The sequence below is a fragment of the Hippocampus zosterae genome, chromosome 7, assembly GCF_025434085.1.
Source record: "Hippocampus zosterae strain Florida chromosome 7, ASM2543408v3, whole genome shotgun sequence".
In the NCBI taxonomy this organism is placed as follows: Eukaryota; Metazoa; Chordata; class Actinopteri; order Syngnathiformes; family Syngnathidae; genus Hippocampus; species Hippocampus zosterae.
The window spans coordinates 16,270,269-16,296,673 of NC_067457.1; the positions used below are offsets into that span (position 1 = coordinate 16,270,269).

Below are 26,405 nucleotides of genomic sequence, written 5' to 3' on the forward strand. Positions count from 1 at the left end.
TGATCCCTTACACTAGACCAGGGGTCACTAGCCTTTTTGAGAGTGAGTGCTACTTCATGTGTACTGATTGTGTGAAGGGCTACCAAATTGATACACGTCTGAAGTAACACATTTAATATTAGAATGTGTTATATTTCATATGGATTTTAGGTTTCAGGATCTGATCATCTTAAAGATGTCTCACAATACTGCCAGTGTTTGCATTTTAAAATCATAATTTCTACTAGCAAATCACAATCCTAGTACTGGCGAGCTATTGGTATGGTCCTCACGGGCTAGCTGGTGCCCGCGGGCACTACGTTGGAGACCGCTGCACTGACAATCTCCTCTCTACCTATTCATGTCGATTAATTTCGATTCATATTTTGTCATTGTTTATTTGATAAAATACGTTCAGTCACATCCCCCCAAAAACAGAATAATAGTAAACACCAGGAGCTACACGTATGTGCAATGTAACTGAATTAGTTGACAAGGTGATACCAAAACGAGGAAGTTTGTGGGGTGTCGTGTGCGAAACCATCCAGGGTACACCGTCACACGCGCAGCTTTATAGGATGGAACGCGTTTAGCTAGCGTTAGCTAGACAGCGAAGTCTAGCATGGAAGCCTCAACGCGACGTTGTAATGGGTGACTCCAAAGTTTTTTTAAAACCCCCCAAAACCCATGTAGGATACGCACGCCTCGTTTCGTGGCGTGTTTAACACGGTGCGAACGGAAAGCGAGCGACAGGCCGCAAATGGAGCCCGAAACCTCGCGTAAAAGTCCGGCCGACGCCGGGTGCTCCAAACGGCCCGACTTGAGGGAGGAGACGCCGGGGGAAGAAGCGAAAGGTGCGGACGGGAGCACAGTGGTGTTGAGGCGAAAAGGGGGAGACGAAGCAGTCAAATGTAACGATGTGAAATCTGAGCGTGGAGGTGGCGGAGAAACTGAATATCAGCTGAAAAGCGGAGACGAAGAGGATGCTGGCAAACATGAGGAGGAGCTGGACCCAAGAATTCAGGTAAGATGCTAAACGAAACGGGTTCTTAAAACAACCTGTCAAATCCCCCACATTTATTTTCATATTATCCCGTGTTATTAATTACAAAAAGCTCATGTTGACATTTTTTACATTCCAAATGTCAGTTCAACTGACATGATTCTGCTCATTTCATAAAAAAATCAACTGGCTTCACTGTTCCGATACATTTGGAAAGGAAGGTATACAACTGCGCCTACTCACAATTAAAACATGTATTTTTTTGGTGACTTCTGATTGAGAAACTGAATTTTTACAAAGGGCAGAAGCAAGAATATTTGGAAATTTAAGGAAAGAGAGGACAAAGCAAGGGTCACCAACCATTTTGAACTTGAGATGTTGATTAAAGGGCTACCGGTTTGATACACACTTCTGAAATCATAGAAATACTCTCTGATAAACTGTATTAATGTTATTATATTCTACAATGAATCATGAAGAATATTCATTTACATGACGACACTCATCATGTTCATTATTTCTCTCAATATTTAAACAATATCAAGATGCATCTCTTTAACCCTTTCATGCCCCCCGTAACCTGATAACATGATAAACTGTCCGCTGTAGTAACCGCTGTGCCTGAAAGCGTTATTTTTTTTATAATTCTGCCATTCATAGAAAATCACAGTGTTCAATAACACTGGTGGGCTATTTTTAGAACTGTCTACTGATAATGTTATTGGAGGCTACCTGGTGCCGGCAGGCACCACGTTGGTGATCCCTGAGATTGAGGGTAGAGCTGTGCGATATGGAAAAAAAGAATTTCTTTCATGCTTTAGGCCATTTTATTTCACGATATGTCATGATATATTTTTACTTATTTTATGAAAACCAATTATACTACATACTATGACTATTTACCTTTTTTTCACTTTATTTTGATACAATAAATCTGTGTCAAATGAGAAATCCAGTAGTGCCGCTACATAAAACTATCAAATGTAAACAGAACTACAGTAGCCTACAAAGTTTTTGCACAAATTGGAGGAATAAAAAAAACACGTATTGTTTCTGACAGAAATGGATCCAAAATTAAAAATAAGTAAATAAAAAAGATGAGGTCTTCTCATTTGGATTTATTGTGCAAAATCTCAAAAATCAAAATCAAAACTCAAACGTATCTTGTGAAAACAAATCACAATAGTCATATTGTATGTATTCAATGTATTGTGCTGTATCCATCCATTTGAATTGTTTATCCACAATAATATACTTTGAATCTCTTCGGCACTCCTCCTGGCTGACATACAGGATGCCATAACAATCATAATCCTTTCTTTTTGGGCAGTGTGTGTAGCATTATTTCGTATAATCTTCTCTCTGTACACTTATTAAATTGCCTCCCCTTGTGAGGAACAATGCTTTCTATCGTCTTCACAATATTTATCGTCCAGTTCTAAGACAGGGCCTTAATGTATGGACTCACAATCGCATCCATACCACGAGTGCAAAATAGATATTACCGGTGCTGATTGTGATATAATGACAGAACAGACATTCCCTAAAACACAACATACTCCAATGTAGAACATGGTTCCTAATTACCATGGGATAATTAGGAACCCTGTTCTGGATTTCAGGTACTTTGATGAGAGGCGACAAGACAAAAATAAGCAACAATGGAGGACAACAATGTGGTCGTTCTTCTGGTCATGTAGCTGGTTGTGTCAATAAGAAGGCCAGCATTGTTGAGAAAAAGCACCTTTTGTGTCCTTCCGTTCTTTATTCGGTCACACAGAAATGACCGAAAAAGAAGCTTGCATTGTTCGTGCTAGTATGAGGCTGTATCTGCAGTCAGAGAAGTTGATCCGGTCCTGCAGCTCTTACAGGATATCAAATCCATTTGGAAAAGGTTTGTTGTATTGTTTTATTTTTAGGGATAACCTTTACAATATTAGAATGCTAGGGGGCACCGCAGAAATGTCTCTCACCGCAGAATTTAATAAATTTGTAATACGAGTTATGAGTACTCAACGCTTGAATCCTCATTGATACCGATACCAAGTAACCGATACACTAGTATTTTGAGACAAAAAAAATCCATTAAACCAATAGCAAAGACCCTGCGTTTATTTCTGACACAAGGATGCAGAAAGAGTCACTCTTCAATAGAGAATTTAGTTCAAAATACAACACAAACAAGTCACTCTAATTTCGGATTCATTTTTAATAAATGAAGCAAAGAGCAAAATAAAACTCACCTCCACGAGTTTTCGACTTTCTTCAATTAAATCGAAGTGAAAAATAAGACCGGGTTAACTGTTCACTGTGATACTATGAAGTAGGAAAACGGGTGGGTGACACTACAAGGGGAAAAAAAAGAAAAATCACAAAAAATGATATTTACTTGCTGTTTGAAAAGTTTGTTCAAACTTTGCTCGGAAGAAGATGAATGGCATGAATCTGTTCGCGAGAGAGGTGTATACTATTCCCTTCAGTAAAATCAACATTCAAAAGAGTTATAAATACACGCTAAAGATGCTAAGCTAACAACTATGCTCCATTATATTTGAAGGGACTTTCTTCTGCTAACGCGGCCGTCACGTCTTTCCATACATTGTTTTGAATTGCGGCCAGTTCTGGAACTTACAGACATTTTCTGTCCCTTTAATCGAGGCTGCACTGTTACTATTTTCGGTACAACTGACGATGTTGATAAATATATCGATGACTGTCATACGTGTGGCTTTTCCTGTGGTTAACAGGAGGAACTCGAGCAGCTCAACCAGGCCAGCGAGGAGATCAACAAACTGGAGCTTAGTTTGGATGTGAGAAAGTTTATTTGTCAAACACCGCAAATACAGTACTGTACATCTACCAGCTTTAACGTCCCACTGACAGAGTTGCTCAGTTTTTACAGTGTCATATCCTGTTTTTAGGCTGTTTGAGATGTATCTTCACCTGTATACTTTCTTCAGGATGCCAGGTCCAGCTACAGGAAAATTCTCACCGATTCTGCCAGGAAGCTGAATGCTCAGGGCTCCCAACTCGGTTCCTGTATTGAGAAAGCCAGGCCTTACTATGAAGCCCGCAGACTGGCCAAAGAGGTGTGTGGAACTTATGTACAATCAGGAATGAAAGTCATCCAGATTTTCGCGGGATTCTGGATTTTCAAATTTTCATGAAAATTGAGCAAAAATTGCCTAAAATTAATTTGGATATTAGTTGACAATATGAAATGAACACGTGTTTGAGTTTTTTGTTTTGCTCGACTCAAGAGGCGTTCATGACCACCTCATAAAAACGTAAATTCACGATTCCTTCAATGAGACTACGAAAATTGAAAATAATGCATCAAAACAGAAAATCAAGCGAGGAAATCACAAAATAAATTCTGTAGAGGTCACAAAATAAATTCTATTGCCCCCTCTACAGAATTTATTTTGTGATTTCCTCATTTGTGAATACAGTACACAACAAAGGAATAAATAACAAGCACTTCAGAGACTATCCAGTCTCCCACATTTTACTGACAGCTGATCGTTCTGTTGGAGCTAGCTAGGCTCAAGGAAATGCCAAAATAAATTCTGTAGGGGCACTATAGAATTTATTTTGTGATTTCCTCGCTTGATGTTCTGTTTTGATGCATTATTTTCAATTTTCGTAGTTTTATTGAGGTAATCATTAATATCCGTTTCACGGAAGCCGTCATGAATGCCTCTCGAGTCGAAACGAAGTAGCGTAGCTCCATCTAGTGGATGCATTGTAGATTGTGCCTTATAATCCAGTGTGTCCAAGATATGAAAAAAATGACAAAATAGGCCATTCATTGAAGGTGTGCCTCATAATCTAGTACGTCTTTTAGTGCGGAAAATACGGTAGTTTAGTTTGGAAAATGCATCCGAGCAGAAAAATGCACTTCTTTATTGATATACATGGTCAGGCAAAATGATCTGACACATTCGTAGGTTAAATAAAACGCAAATGAAGTAGAGAAACAAAAAAAGTGTTTTAATTTTCCCCAAGTACATATAACGCCGTTCTATTTCGTTATGTTTTTAAAATGAAGCGGAGTTCTGGCGGTGAGAAGTCGGTCGGTGGATTTTCGTTTCAATGCAGATCCAGTAGCTCTGAAGTTGGTCACCCATAACAAGATAGTGTTTCGAGCTGGTACGGGATCATGTCTGCCAAGATTGACGTGCAAACGGAACACTCGTGTTGTAGTTACAGATTTGTTTCCACAATGAAAGCGCGATGCTCACCGGTCCAGTTCATGACAGCGACTGAAAAAGAAACGAAAAACAATGGCATTACAAAGAAACAAAGCAAAATGGCATTATATGAAAAAAAAAGCATTAAATGTACTTTTCGAAAATAAAAACACTTTTTTGTTTCTTGTCTTTATTTGCCTTTTTTTTTTTACCTACAAGTCAGATCATTTTGCCTGATCCTGTATTTTACTCTTCTGGCAACATTTTCAACACACGGGTACGTCCATGTGAAGAAGGGTCTGAAAATGGCTGTCATTGACTGAGCTACTTTTTGTTGTTGTTTCTTTTTTCTTCTTTTAATACAAGTATCCCAACATGAGACTTTTTTTATATGGCTGTAAGTCGAGCGCAGTAGTGGTGAAAACCTAGTAAACAAATAAAATCTTTAAGAGCATAGCAGTGGCACGGCACAAAATAACAAATGACATTGAACGAGACTGTTTTTAAGCTAAAACATAAAAATAGAACCTCAGTAATTCCCCTTGCAATAACAACAATATGTAAAATGGTCGTGACTCAGTTTCACTGAGAGCAACTTTGTCGAAGTAAAACTAACGTGCTTAACCCCGCTTCGATGAACTAGCTTCACGTTCAGTCACAACTGAAAGCCATTTCGTGGGATAGGGTGCGGAATACAGATCGACTCGGGTTTTTATTAACCCTTTGAGGGACAGCGGTCACGAGAGTGGACAGCTTATCTTGTTATCAGGTTACAGGTTATCACTATTGGTGCATGAAGGGGTGAAAATACACAATAGAAAACTCACCCTTTCATGTTCCATTCAGTTGGAACAAGGTTGCTCAAAGTACCGCAAAGCCAAAATTCGTCTGTTCTCTATTTTTTATTTATTTGTTAGAACCTAAATTATTGAGTCTCTTTGGAAGTGATGAAAGGACAGCACTTTATGTGATCAATAGATGGGTGTTGTAAGCCTCCTCCTCTGTTAGAGATTTTTGTTTTTCAACCTTTATGGTCTCTCTCATTGAACGGTCTTCACTTTCTCAAACTATGTCCATTTTTGTCCTCTGAAAAGCACTTTTTCTCTTTGAGACAGAGGCACTCGTGGCTCCGGAGTTCGACTTTATGTCATTGATTATCCCCTGCAAGAAACACTCTCAGTTTTGTTGTTTTATTATTACAATGAGAATAGATATTCTGTGACGTGCGCTTGCGCAATTGTTGCTTCCTATACAATACATAGAATCTGACTCGCTGCACCTCTATTGTCGTCACACTGATTGGAATGTATTTGTTACGTATTTTGATGCATTTTGATGCTTTAGAAAAAAAATGTGTCTGAATTTTCCGGGGAGGCTTGGAACGGATCAGGGCATTTACATGGAAAACGCCTCTCTACTGACAACATTTTTGAGTTAAGAAACTTCTTCTAGAACATATTAATTTCATAAGTAGACCACTCTGTGTAGTAATCCCTCAGTATTCGCGGTTAAATGGGGACCGGAACCTCCCGAGAAAGATGAAAAACCACAATGTTGGAGTTGCCGATGGTGTCGCTGAGGTTTTTTAGATTGGAGAAAAACATTTTGTTGGGTAGCGCTATGACGTTCATATCTTCTAGAAATAGGTTTAAGGTTTCTTTTTTATCAGACAAGGGGCTTTTTTATTTTTTATTTTTATTTTTTGAGAAGAGAAAAACTCGTACCTTGCCGACGGTTTCAACATACATGCCATACTGTAGATCAGATTTTATGATTGTACTTATTCCTTATGCTAATGAAACACTCCAGTTCAAAGATTTGCACACACATTTCAAGTGTCAGATTTGTTCTTCAACTAAATTGGAGAGAGAGGACTATTCTTTGTTTGTCGTCTTGTGTTTGGGAAATACAGCAGTACATGCTTAGTTGCACAAAATCGACGTGATGCTGATTGGATCGCAAACATACATAATGGGTGATGTCTCACCCATCTTAGATCTTTGGTCATCATGTGTATTTAACCCTATCATGCACCACACAACCTGATCACATAATAAGCTGTCCACAGTCATACCCGCTGTCCCTGAAAGGGTTCAAACAGGGGTGTCAAACTCATTTGACATTGTGGGCCGCACACGGCCTCTGTAGATGTCAAGTGGGCCAGACCATTAAAATTCTACCATACACTGCTATAAATAACCAAAATATCATCTCTTTCCTTTGTTTTTGGGATAGTGAAGCACAAGAACATTAGGAAAATGTCGACATTTAAAACGAAAACAGTCTGCCCCTAGCGGATAATTCATGAATTGCATTTTATTAAAAATATTCATTCCGTGCCTTTTATGCATTTTTTTTCCACATTTAAATTATCTTGCGGGCCTAATTAATCCTCCTCGGGGGCTTGTTCAGGCCGTATGTTTGACACCCATGGGTTAACGGATGCAATTTTAGGTGTGACTTGTAATCGTTTTTTTTGTACCCACCCCACCCCACATTGTTTTTGTTCTGCACAACCACTCACCTTGCTAAATAAATATGCCGATCATTTTTTTTCTCTGTTCTAGGCACAACAGGAAACCCAGAAAGCTGCTCTAAGGTACGAGAGGGCTGTGTCCATGCACACTGCCGCCAGAGAGATGGTGTATGTGGCGGAACAAGGCCTGTTGGCTGACAGTAACACCATGGATCCAACCTGGCAGGAGATGCTCAACCATGCTACTGCGAAGGTATGACGACCCTGGCACTGTGTGAAAAACACAGTAATTCGTTCATTCATTTATTTATCTTCAAATTCACATCCCAATTATACATACATTCGCAATAATCTTTTGATTAGTGCTGCTGAAGTTTTTATGTCATATATTAAAAAAAAACCTACTGTACAGTATGTTACAGACCTTTATCAACATGCACTCCATAACAGGAGTCAGCAACATTTTAGCTGACTGCAAAAATAGCTCTCCACTGATGGGACATTGTGATTTCCGAGGACTTTTGTCGAGGTTATCATTTGAAAATGGAAGCACTTGCAGAGAGCTGCAGACATAAAATGTTGCATGTTGATAGTTCTCTTATTTCCTGCCTCATTACAATGGCTGCCAGTCAACGGCGGAATTGATTTTTTAAATTCTGCTACTGGTTTATGAGTCACTGCACGGTTTGGTTCCTGAATAAGTTACGAAAATGCTAAGTGAATATAAACCAAGTAGGGCTCTGAGGTTTGCAGACTCGCATCCATACGTGGAGCCCAGGCTTCCAAGCGAACATGATGAAGCAGCCTTTAGCTGTTCTGCTACACACAAATGAAATAAGTTGCCAACAAAAGTGAAGCCAGACCCAATTCTAAATGCTTTTATATTCAGGTTAAAAACAATGCTTTTTTTCACACCCAGTTGTTCAATTGAGATCTTTTAGGTATTAAAAAAGGGCGGCCCGGTGGCCCAGTGGTTAGCGCATCAACGTCACAGTGCAGAGGTGCCGGGTTCAATTCCAGCCCCAGCCTCCCTGTGCGGATGGGAAAATGAATGAAAAAAAGGTATTAAAAAAGATCACTGTCACTCACATCTGGCGCCAAGGCCTTGATTTTGGTTAACCCTGAAAGGGTTAACCTCCTGAAAGGGTTAACCTCTTCTTCACCTTTAGGGTGAATGAGACTTGTACAGAATGCAAGTCCAAAATCTATCTGACCTTGCAAATTATGTTCTAAATCACAGGTGTCAAACTCAAGGCCCAGGGGCCAGATCTGGTCAGGCACATAATTTTCTGTGGACCGCCAAAGCCAATCAACTTCCATGATGATTAAAATCTCTTCCAAAAATGTTAAATTCTTCGATGTACTAAATAAGAGAGATAACTGTAGTGTCAGCATTTTCTTGTTACCAAACCCCTCATGAGAGTAACTTAAAAAATAGTTGAATAAACTCATTCATTCATTCATTCATCTTCCGTACCGCTTGATCCTCACTAGGGTCGCGGGGGGTGCTGGAGCCCATCCCAGCCGTCTCCGGGCAGTAGGCGGGGGACACCCTGAATCGGTTGCCAGCCAATTGCAGGGCACACATAGACGAACAACCATCCACGCTCACACTCACACCTAGGGACAATTTAGTGTTCAATCAGCCTGCCACGCATATTTTTGGAATGTGGGAGGAAACCGGAGCACCCGGAGAAAACCCACGCAGGCCCGGGAGAACATGCAAACTCCACACAGGGAGGCCGGAGCTGGAATCGAACCCGGTACCTCTGCACTGTGAAGCCGACGTGCTAACCACTGGACTACCGGGCCGCCAGTTGAATAAACTGTTCTTTTTTATATGTTTCCAGTCATAATGGCCCTCAAATGGAAACGGTAACAGAAATGTGGCCCGTGACAAAAATGAGTTTGACATCCCTGTTCTTGAAAAAGGGACACCTTGCTTTTGCATTAAACACTGCAAAATTCTGTTGCTACTTTGCCCATAGTAAAGAATAGTTTCTGGCTGCAAAGATTAGACCACTTGTGACCAACCCGCAGCTCGCGAGGCGCTTGCGACTCTTTGACTGGTTCAATGCGGCTCCCGGGCTTCCACATGACAGGCGTCGAAAACGACTCGGAATGCCAAAAGTCCCTGCACTAAGGCACGAAGCAACATGTAAACTACGACAAAAATATATTGACAAATATTTTTGTTTGCGGACTCGGGTGAACTGAGGGTTTGTGTGTGTGAGACACTGCACACATTATTCATTGTTGAAAATGACTGGCCTGTGGTCTTAGTACTGCAGGAGTGCATTTCTGTCATCATCATGTCGGTGTGTGACATTTACAATATATGTGGCTGAGCAGTGGTGTGTGTGTGTGTGTGTGTGTGTGTGTGTGTGTGTGCGCACGTAACTAAGGGAGTCAGTGATGCTTAATTGTGCACATGTGCATGCTGTGACTCTTTGCAGTAACAAAGTTTTTAAAAAATGGCTCTTAGTCTCTGATTGGTTGGCCACCCCTGGATTAGACCACCACCATATTGTTCTCGGCCTTCAGCTGCTGCCTGATATCGCAATAGCTGTGTCTCTTGAGCGTACGACTATCTCCTTGAAAGAAAAATATCAATTTTCTTCAAACCGAGCTCTTAATCTTCCCGAATAAAGTTGACTCGTTTAACTCATTCACTTCCAAAGACGTTTTTAAACGTCTTTCCAGACTTGGTCTAGAATTGGCCGGTACTGAACGGGTTTAATATTGCGTGATCTCTTCATTGGGGGGAGGGGGGGCGTTTGTTGACCTTTGTTTTCAGTTGCGATCGTGGTGCTGGCCATTTCTGTACACACGGTATCGATTACCTGTATAGATTGTGTGAGCGGAATCTGGATTCCTCACTTTGCAGTCTCTCAATTTTCGCTCCTTAGTTTCCCGATCTTCCCATGTTTTCATTTTTTTCACATAAATGTTTTTCACAGACTCAAGTAGCAAGAGAGAAAAAAAAACAAACAAGCTGAAATACGTACCCGGTACATTTAAATTGTAGTTTTGATGTATTTGTTTCGATTTGTCAGAGAAAGGTATTTGAACTGCATTGCATTCACATCACACCCTGGCATTTACCCAAGAGACAGAACAAATACAGACACCCTGCTGCAGCTGACACCTGCCCGACAGCAGGAACACTTTGCATGTGTGGCTGCTTTTCGGCAACCGATTGGGATGGCTCGATACCACTTTCTCATATCCAATACTATGCCTTAATTCCAATACGAAGACTGCAGCCCCGAGGATCGGCCGACACAGATCCTATACCGATCTGATTCTTTTTGTCATTCTAAAAGTTGTTAATAATACACCAATGGAATGTGCTTGATATTGACGTAAAAAAAAAGGCACGATACCACAACTGTTATATTCTGCTAAAGAAAGAAGGAACATACAATGAAGTTATGTGTGGCGAATATGGCGTTGTTAATTCTTAAAGCTCACATACGATATAACAACACTATAACTCATTCACTCCCAAAGACGTTTTTAAACGTCTTTTCATACTTGGTCCAGAATTGGCTTGTACTGAATGAGTTAAACATTGCTGACCCAGCTGCACCATTCAAATGTTTGAAATAAAACAAAAGTGCAACTTTAGTGCAAAAATAATTCCAATGTATCAATGATTAAAAAAAAAATCCCATTATACATCGGTGACGTTGCAACGCTGCAGTTATTCATTTTCTGAATTATCATAAAATAAATGATCATAAGATCATTCAGTTGAGGATAGACGATATCGTTTGGGTTTATGGATTGGATCAGACTGGTTTGAATAAAAACAATCCAATAGCAATCCAGTCGTTTTGGCCTGGATCGGACCATCACCCAGAAATCCATCAAAGTCCTCATCCTCTGTATCAGAAGCAGAGGACTGCACATCCCAGTTGTCATTGAACGCATCACATGCTAAAGTGTGAGTTGCTACGCATTGCCGAGCGGAAAGAATGAGCAGCAACAGCAAAGTCAACATTTCTCTCGTGTGAAGCTTTCCCACATTTGAAAGTAAAGAACAGAGCGAAACATGCTGGCAGCGCGCGTGTGTGTAGAAAGAATTGAACAATTGTGCAAGTACCGTACTCCATCAAAAACGCCGCGTTCCCTCTCGTTGTTGCGTATTGTGGCGTAACTCGCCCAGCGCTGCCTCTCACTCTTTGTAAAGTTGTGTTTGCCATCGATCATCCATTGTTCCCATGCCGTTTGCAACTTGACTTTGAACACCCGGTTGATGCCGATGTCCAGCGGTTCGAGTTCTTCAGTCAAGCCTGCGGGAATAACGGCAAGCTCAGAGTTCATTTGCTTGACTTGGTTTTTGTCGAATTTATTTTCGGGGGTTCTTAGAAACCAAAACCGGAGTTGTTTTGCAACAATGCACATTGCCACACTCTATACAGGTGTTGGTACCTGCTTGCGCCGTCCCTTTAGCGTCCACTTACACGCCCACCCTTCACCCATTGGCGGACTGCTCCCAGCATGCCCGTCCTCTCTCTCTCTCTCTCTCTTTCTCTCTCTCTCTCTCTCTCTCTCTCTCTCTCTCTCTCTCTCTCTCTCTCTCTCTCTCTCCCTCTCCATATATGTATATATACACGCCCACCCTTCCCTGATTGGCCGACTTCTTTCCCGCATGCCTGGCCACAGTCACTTCCGCCTTTTCTCTATATAAACTGCATGTCGGCTGTCAGTCAGATTTTGGAACTCAGCGCATACAAAAGACGCTCCGCACCGTAAGGCGTCCTGTCCATTTTGGAGAAAATTTAAGACTTTTAATGGCGCCTTATAGTCGTGAAAATACGGTACAGATTGTCACGAAGCAAAACGTCCAGAAGCGTGATAATTACAGATTCAACAGCAAATGTGGAAATGCTAATATAAATTGCGGTAATACTGATAATTAACATCTAAGCGAATGATGCAGAGGGTCATTAAGAAACACTACATTAAAATCTCAAATAGTGCAGCAATATTTATCAACAATAGTCATTGAAATGATGCAGAGCGACAGAGCTGCAATGATGAATACAAACAATCGTGATGGCACTACGGAAATGTGCAACGTTGGCAAACTGTCACAAGAAAATGATTTGTTTCAGACTTTAATGGCAACATTAACGTCTGAAACAAATCAGAAAGATGCTATCGCAACGCTTCTGAATTTAACGTGTATAGTTTGATTGCGCTAACCAGAGGGAAGGACCTGTGATGTGGTCGTGTCCGTTGAGTCCAAAAGAATTTTGCCTGCCTGGTTCTTGCAAAATGCTAATCTATGACTTTGCTGACAGGTTTGGCTGTCGCTCCAGCCTTTGTCATGTTATTTACTGTATTTTCTGCACTATAAGGTGCACCTAAAAGCATTCCATTTTCTCAAAAGCCGACAGTGCACCTTATAATCCGATGCGCCTTATATATGTGGAACACTATTCAGATTTCTTGGACATAGTATTTTAAATGTTCTGTAAAGCACTTTTTTTTACAGCTGCAGCGGTTGTGAAGGCTCTATATAAATAAAGCTGTATTGTCATGTATTCCCTTTAGTGTAACTCGACCTAGTGGATGCATAACGCAACTGCAGCCACTATTGTCGCTTCTATGTGCCTTATAATAAGGTGCGCCCTACATTTGAAAACTGTTTTAAAATAAGCCATTCATTGAGTATGGAAAATACTGTACTTTATTTGGACAAATTCAACACTTTTGGGATACAGTACAGTTAGTATCAAATATGTCGCTAGTGTATTTTAGCCTGTAATTTTGTACAATGTTGACCCTGTTTGGCCTAAGGTATGTTCCACCCCAAATTCCTACCTTTGGACCCAAATGTCTTTTTCTTAAAATGTACATTGGAAAATCACGTTGTATAATTAGCCCAGATTAGAGCCAGGTCTGTTCCAATAAATTGTCGGAAATATCAAATGAACATCTCATGGGAAATATAAAATATAAGTCAAGTCAAGTCAACTGTATTTATAGAGCACTTTCAAACAGCCATCGCTGCATACAAAGTGCTGTACATGGAGCAATTTAACATATACAATAAACAGTAAAACAAATCGGTCATAAAGACGGTAAAAAGCACTAAACAGTAAAACCAAGAACAAATCTAAGTCATGCTGAGTCGAATGCCAAAGAATACAAGTGAGTTTTGAGGAGGGTTTTGAAGATGGGCAGCGAGGAGGCTTGCCGAATGTTCAGTGGGAGGTCATTCCAGAGGGACCAGCAACAGAAAGGGCTCGATCCCCTCTGAGCCTCAGTTTAGTTCTTGGTACTTCTAATAATGTCTGGTCCGCAGACCTGAGGTGTGCGCACCAGGTGTGTAGGGGTGGATGAGCTCGGAGAGGTAAGGTGGCGCGAGATAATTTAGAGATTTGAAAACAAATAAGAGGATCTTGAAAATAACTCTAAAATGTATGGGGAGCTAGTGAAGGGATGCCAGAGTAGGAGTTATGTGCTCCCTCTTACGAGTACCAGTCAAGAGGCGTGCAGCGGCATTCTGGACCAGCTGAAGGCGCTTAATGGAGGATTGGCTGACTCCAAAGTAAAGGGCATTGCAGTAATCGAGCCGGGATGTGACAAAGGCATGAATTACTGTCTCAAAGTGAACATAATATAATGTGTAAAATAATATAATGTAATGTATAATGTTAACCACTTGACAAAATCAAGCACATTCAACCAAAACTTTTTTTCAATGTGATCATGAGTCAGAAACGTGAACATTTTGCTTATCAGGTGAATGAGGCTGAGGAGGAGCGCTTTCGCAGTGAGCATGAGCACCAGCGGGTCACCCAGCTATGCCAGGACGCTGAGGCTAAAGTCCAAACGCTCCAAAAATCACTGAAGAAGGTCATACTCAAGTCCAAACCTTACTTTGAACTGAAGGCTCAGTTCAACCACATACTCGGGGTATGTACCTGAAGCATTTCCAGATCAGATTTTCTTTTTTAATTTTTACACATTTTTTTCAGGTTATATTTAGTTTCATTTCATATAATGTCTTGTGTCCCATATTTATGTCCTGCCTTACCCGTTCACCTGTTCCGGTTGTCCCTTGTGTCCACCAATCAGATTCCTCAGGTGTGTCCCACTGTGTCTCATGTTTCCTCATTTTGGTGAAAATTTAGTTTCTTTGTCCTTCTTTTGTATATTTCAACTGCACTTGGGTCTTCCACACTCCACCACCTCAAACCGCGAACCATGCCACTCTGCTCACTACAGCTGCTTTTACATCCATGTCCAAACCAGGCATTCATGACTTTTTCCTGGCTAACTGCTAATTTGTGTTAGTGACCGATTGTGGACCATGGATGGACCTACAAATTTGCCCGCTTCCAATATTCTTATCAAAGGTACAGTATAACAGAGGCAGAATGTTGATAATGTTCAAGAGAATATGAAGTTTCCCAAGACTCGCTGCCCACATCGTTTTGAACCAGTCGTCGTGTTGCGCTGATGTCACCATGCATATAATTACCCTCATGCTCAAAATTGCAACGTGTGAAGAAGCACTTGGGAGACTGTAACTGTCCTGAAAATGTAACGGCTGTCTCTGTAGCTGCAAATTGAAACATTTTATCTATTTTGCCCCTAGTTGTAAGTTACAGATATGAACGGTGAAATACTTGCTTGACTTCGGCATCCGTAAAAATAAAAGTAGAGTAAGTCAACGGCTAAATAAATGAATGAATAAATAAATCTCACTGCGTGTCCAAGTAGGAAGTCGAATTATATCCCTGTAATAATTATTACTCGAGGACAATTCCGATGATGACTGTATTTTCCGCATTATAAGGTGCGTCCGAGTATAAGGCGAACTGTCAATGAATGGCCTATTTTAAAACTGTTTTCACACAGGATTATAAGGCACACAGAATAGAAGCTACAATAGTGGCTGGGTTTGCTTTTTGCATCCACTAGATGGAGCAATGCTAAAGGGAATACAATACAATATAATATGGCTGTATTTATTCATCACTTTCACAACCGGTGTGTGCCCGAAGCGATAGAATGATCGCTCCGTGCACAACAAAATAAGGAAGTGGATCCCCGAAATAGCAGACACAAAAAGAGATTTTGTCAGATAACAAAAGGAGTCTTTAATAACGAACACAAAATAACCCGACAGGGAGAATAACAAAAAGCGCTGGTCAAAATAGGGACCAGGGATAAAATAAAAGGACAACTAAAAACGCTTGCGGAAAAAGATGGCAAGGAGGGTCAGATTAGAACAATGAATATAAGTTTCACTCGCAAGAGGAACAACGACGCGTAATAACAGCCACAAGGCTAAGAGGCAATGAATAAACGCAAGTAGGAATTGGGCGAGAGAAATTTTGGCATGGCGTGGAATTCTCCGGCAGTGAGTAGACTGCCAGAGCGTCCAAATAAAGGCTGAGCAATTACTCCCTAATGGGTGACAGGTGTGTAAACAGCGGGCAGAAAGCCCGCCCTCTGCTGGCAACCACGGGACATGACAGCACCCCCCCCCCCCCTCAACGGACGCCTCCCGGCGGACTACCCGGTTTGGACGGATGAGCAGCGTGGAAGTCGCGCAGAAGGGACAGATCAAGGATCCAGGAGCGGGGGACCCATTGCCGCTCCTCCGGTCCGTACCTCTCCCAGTCGACCAGATACTGGAACCCCATGCCCCTGCGCCGAGAGTCCAGGATGGCTCGAACCGTGTACACCGGGTCACCATCGACGACCCGCGGAGGAGGGGGCGGAGTGGGAGAAGGAGCCAAGGGACTGGAGGTCACTGGTTTGAGCAGGGAGACGTGGAAATCGGGGTGAACCCTCATGGAGGCCGGTAGCCGCAGCTTGACCGCGACGGGGCTGATGAGACGGGGCTGATGACGGACTCGACCTCGAAAGGTCCGGTGAATCGGGGCCCCAGCTTCGCAGACGTGCCGGCCAGGCGAAGGTCCCTCGTCGCCAGCCACACCTTTTGTCCCACCACGTATGTAGGTGCCGGGCGCCGATGACGATCCGCGATCTGCCGGTTCCGGGTTGCCGTGCGGGATAGTGCAGCCCGGGCCTCCTTCCACACGCGATGGGCCCGTTTGAGGTGGTGCTGCACCGAAGGGACCTCCACTTGTCCCTCCTGGGACGGGAACAGTGGCGGCTGGTACCCGTAGGCTGACATGAATGGGGACCTACCAGTGGCTGAAGAGACGAGGGTGTTGTGCGCGTACTCCACCCAAGGTAAGTGGTCGGCCCAGGAGGAGGGACGGTGGAGACACACACAGCGGAGGGCCGCCCCCAGATCCTGGTTGGCACATTCAGCTTGACCATTGGATTGGGGGTGATATCCCGAGGACAGACTTGCCGTGACCCCGAGGGACCGGCAGAACCGCTTCCAGACGCGGGACACGAACTGGGGCCCCCGGTCCGAGACAATGTCCATCGGGATGCCATGGAGACGGAAGACGTGCTTGACAAGGAGGTCGGCGGTCTCCAGCGCAGACGGCAACCTGGACAGAGGCACAAAATGGGCGGCCTTGGAAAATCGGTCCACGATCGTGAGGACGACGGTCCGCCCACGGGATGGAGGAAGGCCCGTAACGAAGTCCAGGGCGATGTGGGACCAAGGTCGAGGAGGGATGGGCAACGGCTGGAGCAGCCCCGCCGGGGGCCGACGTGAGGACTTGCCGCAAGCGCAGGAGGAGCAGGCACTGATGTAATCCACCACATCCTTCCGGAGCTCCGGCCACCAGAACCGCTGGGTAATGAGTTGCACAGTCCGGTTCACCCCAGGATGGCATGCCACCTTGGACCCGTGCCCCCACTGCAACACCTCCGAACGTAGCGGCGGGGGCACGAACAGCTTCCCCGTGGGACATTCCGCCGGAACTTGGACTCCATCCAGAGCTGCTTGGATCCGCTGCTCAATCTCCCATCTCAACGCCCCCACAATGCACTGGGCCGGGAGAATGGCCTCCGGAGTCCGGTCCCTTTCTGCGGGGTCGTGGAGACGGGAAAGGGCGTCGTGCTTGGTGTTTTTGGACCCTGGGGAGTAGGTGAGGATGAAGTCGAACCGGGTGAGGAACAGGGCCCACCGGGCCTGACGGGCGTTCAGTCGTTTGGCGGAGCAGAGGTATTCAAGATTCTTATGGTCTGTGTACACGGTGAAGGCTCGAGGGGGCAAAGGAGCCCCCTCGAGCCAGTGTCGCCATTCCTGTAAGGCGGCGACTACGGCCAGCAGTTCACGGTTGCCCACGTTGTAGTTCGATTCGGCAGCACTGAGTCGACGAGAAAAAAAGGCGCAGGGGTGCAGCTTGTGGTCGACCGGGGAACGCTGGGACAGCACCGCCCCCAACCCTGAATCCGAGGCGTCCACCTCTACAACGAACGGGAAATCAGGGTCAGGATGTTGCAATACGGGGGGACTGGTAAATGCCGCCTTCAGGGTCTTAAATGCCGCGTCCGCAGCCGGGTCCCATCTGAAAGGGACTTTAACGGACGTCAATCGGGTCAACGGGAGCGCCTTTTGGCTGTAACCGCGAATGAAACGTCTATAGAAGTTGGCAAACCCCAAAAAGCGCTGTAATTCCTTCCGGGTAGTTGGAATCGGCCAGTTCGTTACTGCCTGCGTCTTGTTGGGGTCTGCTCTGAAGTTGCCCTGTTCAATAATAAACCCCAGGAAAGAGATGACGGGTACATGGAATTCACATTTCTCTGCCTTGACGAAGAGCCGATTCTCTAATAGACGTTGTAACACCAGTCGGACATGTTGCTGGTGTTCATGTAGCGACCGGGAGAAAATTAAAATGTCATCAAGGTAGACGAAACAAAAAATGTTTAGCATGTCCCTTAACACGTCGTTGATAAGACTTTGGAATACGGCGGGAGCGTTTGTCAGCCCGAAAGGCATGACTAAATATTCAAAGTGACCAAGTGGAGTCTTAAAAGCCGTCTTCCATTTGTCCCCCTCCTGGATGCGGACCAAATGATAAGCACTGCGTAAATCTAGTTTCGAAAATATTGTGGCTGTTTGTAAAGGGGCGAAGGCAGAGTCCAACAATGGCAGCGGATACTTATTTTTCATCGTGATGTCGTTCAGACCTCGATAATCCACACACGGTCGCAGGGATTTGTCCTTTTTTCCCACAAAGAAAAACCCCGCACCTAACGGTGATCGCGATGGCCTAATTAGACCTGCAGCGAGCGAGCTGTTTATGTATTCCGTCAGCGCCTCGTTGGGCTGCATCAGGTTGGGACACCTGATACAGCCGTGAGGTTGGCAGCGGAGCGCCCGCCTGCAGGTCTATGGCGCAATCGTAGGGGCGGTGCGGGGGCAAAGAGCGTGCGCGATCCAAGCTGAATACCTTACGAAGGTCATGATAGCAATCTGGCACTCCGTCAAGGCAGATAGTTTCGGGGGGTTCGTCACTGGCACGTTCGTGCTCCCCTACGGCCGAACGTAAACAATGTTTATAACAGTACCGGCTCCAACTGTCTATTGCCGGGCGCTCCCAGGAAATCACGGGGTTGTGAGTCTTGAGCCAGGGCAAACCGAGAATAACCGGAGCGTTTCGAGACCGCATTAAATAAAACCGTCGATGCTCGACATGGTTACCGGATAGTTGGAGTTTTAGTGGTTCCGTTCTTTGCGTTACTACCGCCAGGAGGCGCCCATCGAGATCACAAACCCGCTTCTTATCGACCAATTCCTTGATAAAACAACCCAATTCAGACGCGAGGTTAGTGTCCATCAAACAATCATCAGCCCCCGAGTCTATCAGGGCCCTAACCCGCAGCGACCGGGACCCCCCAAATATCTCCCCTTCGAGTTCTAGTCTCTTGGGGTGACCTGGCCGGGAGTCGACTCGCCGAGGCTCGGGAGGCTCTGCGCAGGGTCGTGACTCACAGTACTCAGGGAATGAAGAGAACGAAGACTCCGGACGGCTGGGAGCAGCGTGAGGACCTTGTTGGACGCTGTCAGACACAGCCCGATCGTTGAATCGGCGCCTTCTCCCCTTCGATCCAACGTCTTTTCCACCCAGCTGCATCGGTTCCTCCGCGGTGGCCATGTTCCGGGATCGAGGCAGGTCTCCGAGCCCTGCTGCCCGAAGCGCTCCATGGTGTTCCTCGCGGTACGTGGCATGCCGGAATGGGAACCGATCACCTCCGCGCTCCTGGTTTCTCTCTCTCAGGCGGTTGTCCGTCAGGAAGGTGAGCTCGATTAACCCTTCCAGGTCGGCACTGTTGTCGCAGGTTGCTAGTTCGTCCTTGAGCTGGGTGGTTAACCCGCAACGAAACAGTCCACACAGCGCCCGATCATCGTAGCCACTCTGGGCGGCCAAAGTCCGGAACTCGATCGAGTAGTCCGCCACCGATCGCCTCCCCTGGTGGAGTGCAAGTAACCGGCCCTCCGCCTCTCTGCCCCGCACGGGATGGTGGAACAGCCGGCGAAACGCCGTTACGAAGTCGTGGAACGAAGACCGGAGGCTCAGCTTCGCTTCACTCGTCGCCATCGCCCATGACGCTGCTGGACCTGTCAATTAGCTCATAACATAGGCCACTTTCGCGGCGTCATTAGTGTAGACGGACGGTTGCTGGTCGAATATGAGTGAGCACTGGTGGAGAAAGTGCCCACACTGCCCGTGCTCACCCCCGTAACGTGGGGGGTGTGGAAGTGACGGCTCCCTCAACATTGTGAGGAATGATGCGGGTGCCTCAGGGGTGGTCGAATGAACCCCGGGGGGAGGTGTTCTCCGTTCCTCCACCCGTACTAAACGGGGTTCGAACTCATCGAACCGATGAGCCAGCATGGAAACCGCGCCGCGGAGTTCTGAGATGGCTTGGCCCTGCTGACTCATCTGTTGTCTTGTCGGGACAGAGCGGACAAAATCTTATCAATGTCTGCGGGATCCATGGTGGCCGGAGAATTCTGTCACGTTGTGCCCGAATCGATAGAATGATCGCTCCGTGCACAACAAAATAAGGAAGCGGATCCCCGAAATAGCAGACACAAAAAGAGATTTTGTCAGATAACAAAAGGAGTCTTTAATAACGAACACAAAATAACCCGACAGGGAGAATAACAAAAAGCGCTGGTCAAAATAGGGACCAGGGATAAAATAAAAGGACAACTGAAAACGCTTGCGGAAAAAGATGGCAAGGAGGGTCAGATTAGAACAATGAATATAAGTTTCACTTGCAAGAGGAACAACGACGCATAATAACAGCCACAAGGCTAAGAGGCAATGAATAAATGCAAGTAGGAATTGGACGAGAGAAATTTCTGCACGGCGTGGAATTCTCCGGCAGTGAGTAGACTGCCAGAGCGTCCAAATAAAGGCTGAGCAATTACTCCCTAATGGGTGACAGGTGTGTAAACGGCGGGCAGAAAGACCGCCCTCTGCTGGCAACCACGGGATGTGACACGCTGCCGATGTCAGCTTTTGAGAAATTTGAATGCTTTAGTTTTTTGGGTTTTTCTCTTCTATCAAGACTGCAGAAACACAACCCAGGTTTTTCCATTTCCAACAATATTAGTGGAGACGTTGACTGGGAACAGTTTTGCACAATATTGCTTTTTCTTTTTTTTTGTCCTTGCTTATGCTCTTAACCTCAAGCTTTTTGATTCGGTCTGAAATGATAATGCTCATCAATCCGCGCATTGCTTATACTCGTAGACCTGTGTGGCCCAGATCAATTAAAAGTGGAAGTCAAGGCATTCCACCGATAGTGATTCACTTTAAGTTGGAGAACAAGAAGACTGGAACTTTTCCTTGACGTGCTTAGCTGCTTGAGCCGTGTTTCTTCCAAGTACATGTCACTCCTACTCGCCACGGTACACAATGATATTGCCTGTGTTTCCACTGCAAATCTTTTTTTTTTTTTTTGTACGAGCGTTGACTAATCCCACAGTTGTGATGTCAGCCTAATTTAGAATCTTTGGGATGGTGGTGATTAGCCACGATAAAAATGCAAATAACTCACTCATTGTTCACGCACAACAGATGCGCGTGCGCACACTCACATCTGTCTACATTTGGATGTGATCGAAAAGTGATTCACTGTTGCACTGTAGGTCAACGCGTGGGTCGGGCTGGAATGTGAAGTGATTGATGTGCTGATTAGTCTGATTAGTTTCATTTTCAGCGATTAGCCAGCAAGTGGATGCTAGTGTCATATACACACCCACCCATTTGTTCATTAGGCTTTAAATAACATTTTTAATCTGGTGAAGTCTGGTGTGTGATTTTTTTGTTTGTTTGTTTTTTCACCATTTGTCCTTTCATTGACCTGCCGCATGACCTAAAATCCCTGGTGTCTGGGAGTTTAAAAATAGCTTCCCCACTTTGTTTTTCTCAACTTGGGCATGAGCAGCCTGCTTAAAATGCTGTGTGTCAATGTTCAAAATATGTGTTGAAATGTTACGTTTGTGTACCACGTCTTAATAAAATTGAATACAGGAGCGAGTGAATTCTCCTTTGTTTTCTGCTTCCCATTTTCATCTTCCCTGATTTTTGTCTTTCAGGAACACAAGGCCAAAGTAGTACAACTGGAGGAGCAAGTCGCAAAAGTAAAAACGCGTTATTCGGTGGCTCTACGGAACCTGGAGCAGATAAGTGAGCAGATCCATGCACAGCGAGGCTACGTCTGCGCTAGCAGGGACCGACGAGCTATGCGTGGTGGCCGTAGCTCCCCAGTTGGTGCCGAGGCGGAGATCGGAGTTGCAGTGAGGGTTCCGATTGGTAGCTTTGTAGGAATGGCTAAGGCAGAAAGTGCCTGGGGAGATGGTGAGAGAACGCGGCTGTGGGTGGAAAAACACCGGCGGAACGGCTGGGGTCAGAGGGAGGAGGCGGAAGCGTTTCACACCGGTTCGGACCGCATGTCCATCATCAGCCTCCAGACCATCGCTTCTGACCTGGAAAAATGTGATTCGGTAGAACATTTGAGCGACTTTAGCGATGGCAGGAGCGCGCTGGATGAGGAGTGGGACTGGAATCGGAAGACTCCGCTCAGGCCCAGCAAAGAAGCAGAAGTTGCTCTCAGACCCCAGCGGGCCAAAGCACGGCAGCAGAACGAAAAGGGTCGTCAAGAGAAGCAGGACAGCTTTGTCAAGCAGCACCACAGAAGCGCGAGTCTCTAATGTGTGGAGAAAGCCAGGAAAGGTGCTGAATATTTTGGATCGTGCTCGTCGTTTATTGATTTATTGATGGTGGGCGACTGGTTCGCACGTCAGCTTCACAGTGCAGAGGTCCGGAGTTAGTTTCAGTGGTTCATATCCGGGCTCTGTCCATCCTGTGTAGAGTTTGCATTTTCTCCCCGTGCCTGCGTGGGTTTTCTCCGGGTACTCCGATTTCCTCCCACATTCCAAAAACATGCATGGCAGGTTAACGGAACACTCGAAATTGTCCCGAGGTGTGAATGTGGATGGTTGTGCCCTGCGATTGGCTGGCAACCAGTTCAGGGTGTCCCCAGCCTACTTTCTGGTGATGGTTGGGATGGGCTCCAGCACACCCGCGACCTTCGTGAGGATAAGCGCGTTAAAAAATGGATTGATGGATTGTTCTAAACACAAAACGGAGAAATTGCATGTCGATCAATTCTCATGTTCTTTGTTGAATCATCTCTGAACGCACTTATGACAGCAGTTACAGCCTCAAGTATTTTTATTTTGTACTTTTTGAACCTTTTTCTGCCTTTCTCTTTTATTCGTGTTATGATTTGTTCTTATCCTGAAATAGCATTCGTATCATTGCTTTCATTTGGATTCAAAAAATTCTTGCGCGTTTCTTACGTTTGTATTGAAAGGCGCGTCCACATATCGTTGTTAGGCACAAAAATCTTTACTGGCTTCGACTGAACCTTGATTGAAATAACTCATTTGCTAACTGGTTTTTATGCTCTTATGGACCGGAAAGGGATGAAAAAAAAGTCTCAGATTATTTAGCTGAATGTTGTACATTCCCAATCAATGGATCTTCTCATAAGTTGCTGAGCTGTCATTATTTGCAGTATTTAAATTAGCAGTTGTGAGAAAAGAGGAGTGCACTGACTGACCTCTGATGTACCAAATAGTTTTAACCCTTTCAGGGACAGTGGCTACTACATTGGACAGCTTATCATGTTATCAGGCTACAAGGTGCATGAAAGGGTTAAAGCGCGCTTCCAGTAAGTCCGGATGTTTTAACTTATTGCGTGAAATAAAACGAAGCAGATCTTGTATTTTGCTTTTGAAATGAAGAAGCCTTGCGGTTTCTAATTGGGGGGGAAAAATATGTTAATTTTGTTTATTAAAGTTTGCCTGAGTTATTTAATATTCAAAATACATTTTAGAAAATGTTTGCAATTATTGCATCATGTTATGTAAGTCTGCCCTTGAGCTAATTTCCCGTCTTCGTCAAAGCGCCCTTATTTTTGACATTCAGAGCTTCTAGAATGTATATATAAGATGGAATCAACTGTTCGGCCCCACAAAAAAAAAAATAAATACAGATCTTGGTTTCATCTCTCCACAGAACATTGTCCCAGATGGGCAGACAGTTTGTCCAGGTTGTCGTTTCCAAAGACAATGTCCAATGTTTTTTTTTTTTTTTTTTTTGTGGGGTCGGGTATGTATCATCAATATTTTTCACTTGGCACGTTTCCAGCTAAATGATACAATTTGCCTTGACAAAAGTCAAGTCAAGTCAAGTCAAGTCAACAGTATTTATAGAGCACTTTCAAACAGCCATCGCTGCATACAAAGTGCTGTACATGGAGCGATTTAACATACCATAACATAACATAAGGAGAGATACCGACGCTCGTTCCTACCGACTGCTGTCAGGCTGATGAATAAAAAATAACAATCATAATAATAATAATAATTAAATGATGTACTGCGGCCCGGTAGTCCAGTGGTTAGCACGTCGGCTTCACAGTGCAGAGGTACCGGGTTCGATTCCAGCTCCGGCCTCCCTGTGTGGAGTTTGCATGTTCTCCCCGGGCCTGCGTGGGTTTTCTCCGGGTGCTCCGGTTTCCTCCCACATTCCAAAAACATGCGTGGCAGGCTGATTGAACACTCTAAATTGTCCCTAGGTGTGAGTGTGAGTGCGAATGGTTGTTTGTTTCTGTGTGCCCTGCGATTGGCTGGCAACCGATTCAGGGTGTCCCCCGCCTACTGCCCGGAGACGGCTGGGATGGGCTCCAGCACCCCCCGCGACCCTAGTGAGGATCAAGCGGTACGGAAGATGAATGAATGAATGAATGATGAATAAATGATGTGAAGGAAAATTGTAAATAGTACTGCGATTTATCCATTTGTGTTCATATTGTATTTAATTGAAAGATGTTTGTTGTTGTTTTTTTTCTCTTTCTCCTTTCTTCTTTCTACATACATTCTTGCTGCTGGAGGCTGTAAATTTCCCCAGTGTGGGACGAATAAAGGATATCTTATCTTATCTTACACAATAAACAGTAAGACGAATCGGTAATAAAGGCGGTAGAAAGCACCAAGCAGTAAAATCAAGAACAAATCTAAGTCATGCTGAGTCGAACGCCAAAGAATACAAGTGAGTTTTGAGGAGGGCTTTAAAGATGGGCAGCGAAGCAGAAAAGGGTTCAAAAAAAGTTCAAAAAGGACAAAATAAAGTACAAAATTCAGAATCTGGCCACTGGTAAAAATAGTTTTGGGCTTTGGTACATATGCTCACTGGTTGTATAAAAAAATAAAAATAAACAGTAACACTGGTCAACAGCAAACTTTAATCCATATGTGTCCACGTCACCTGAAAGTATTTTAAGCAAATGGAGAAAAAAAACTACACTTTTTTTCCCTGACTGAGCGCATCAGGTTTGTGAGGTTTTGATTGATTTTTCTTTTTAATTTTTGACCTACAAAACCTTGTGCATTGATATCAGTAACGTTTCAGGAAAAAAAATGTCCACCTGTTGCCGAACCTAACCCTTAATTTACATTATTTAATATAGTATATATTACTGCTGTGATATTTTATTATTATAAATAACCTGATGTGCCAGAAGGAAAAAAAGAAAGATTCAAATGTTTTTTTTTTCTTCCTCAATTTATTCCAGTTCTCGAGTTAGATCTGATATTGTACAGATGGAGATGTGTGTTTCTGACTTGACATATGAATATTTCGGAAACATCTTAATATTGCATATCGTGTTATTCGGTTAAAAATGGTTTTGCACAAATATTCTGCACTTATATTTGGTCACTGGTATGCCGTTTTTGCAGTATTGAGTGTTATTCCATCGGCACAGGGGTGTTATAAGAAACAAATGTTGAACTGTTAAATTTAAATTGTCAGTATTAAAAAGTAATATAGTTTATGGTTACAGTTACCAAGCTTCACTCATTCTTGAAACGACTCGCTTGAGGGTGTTTTCCAAAAGAAGCATGATTTCAAATCTTGGCATGTTGTGCTACACATTCGCAATCTGCACTGAAAAAAGATTTTACTCAATGCCTTGGTGAGAATAAGCGGCTCGAGTGATTGATAATTTACTCCAATTTCTTTCCTCAAGCAGTTGCACGAAATAAAATCATCTGGATCCAGATAAATGTTTTTTAGAAGATGTATAGCAGGGGTAGGGAACCTATGACTCGTGAGCCAGATGTAGCTCTTTTGATGATTGCATCCGACTTGCAGATAAAACAAAATATTCTAGCTTGTTTCATCCATCCATCGATTTTTCACTGCTCAAGTCCTGTTCAGGGCTGCAGTCGGCGGCAGGAGCAATTTTCAATGGATGATACTGACCTATG

General features: G+C 44.1%; 1 protein-coding gene across 1 annotated transcript; it reads left to right on the forward strand.

Moving 5' to 3' along the window:
- The first annotated feature begins 344 nt into the window (after positions 1-344).
- sh3bp5lb (SH3-binding domain protein 5-like, b) lies at positions 345-25,981 on the forward strand. Its single transcript, XM_052071180.1, has 7 exons — positions 345-1,003; positions 3,730-3,792; positions 3,943-4,071; positions 7,743-7,904; positions 14,411-14,584; positions 22,164-24,325; positions 25,278-25,981. Exons 1-6 carry the CDS (start codon positions 740-742, stop codon positions 22,776-22,778), a joined length of 1,407 nt encoding a protein of 468 aa, XP_051927140.1. The 5' UTR covers positions 345-739; the 3' UTR covers positions 22,779-24,325; positions 25,278-25,981.
- Positions 25,982-26,405: the final 424 nt, after the last annotated feature.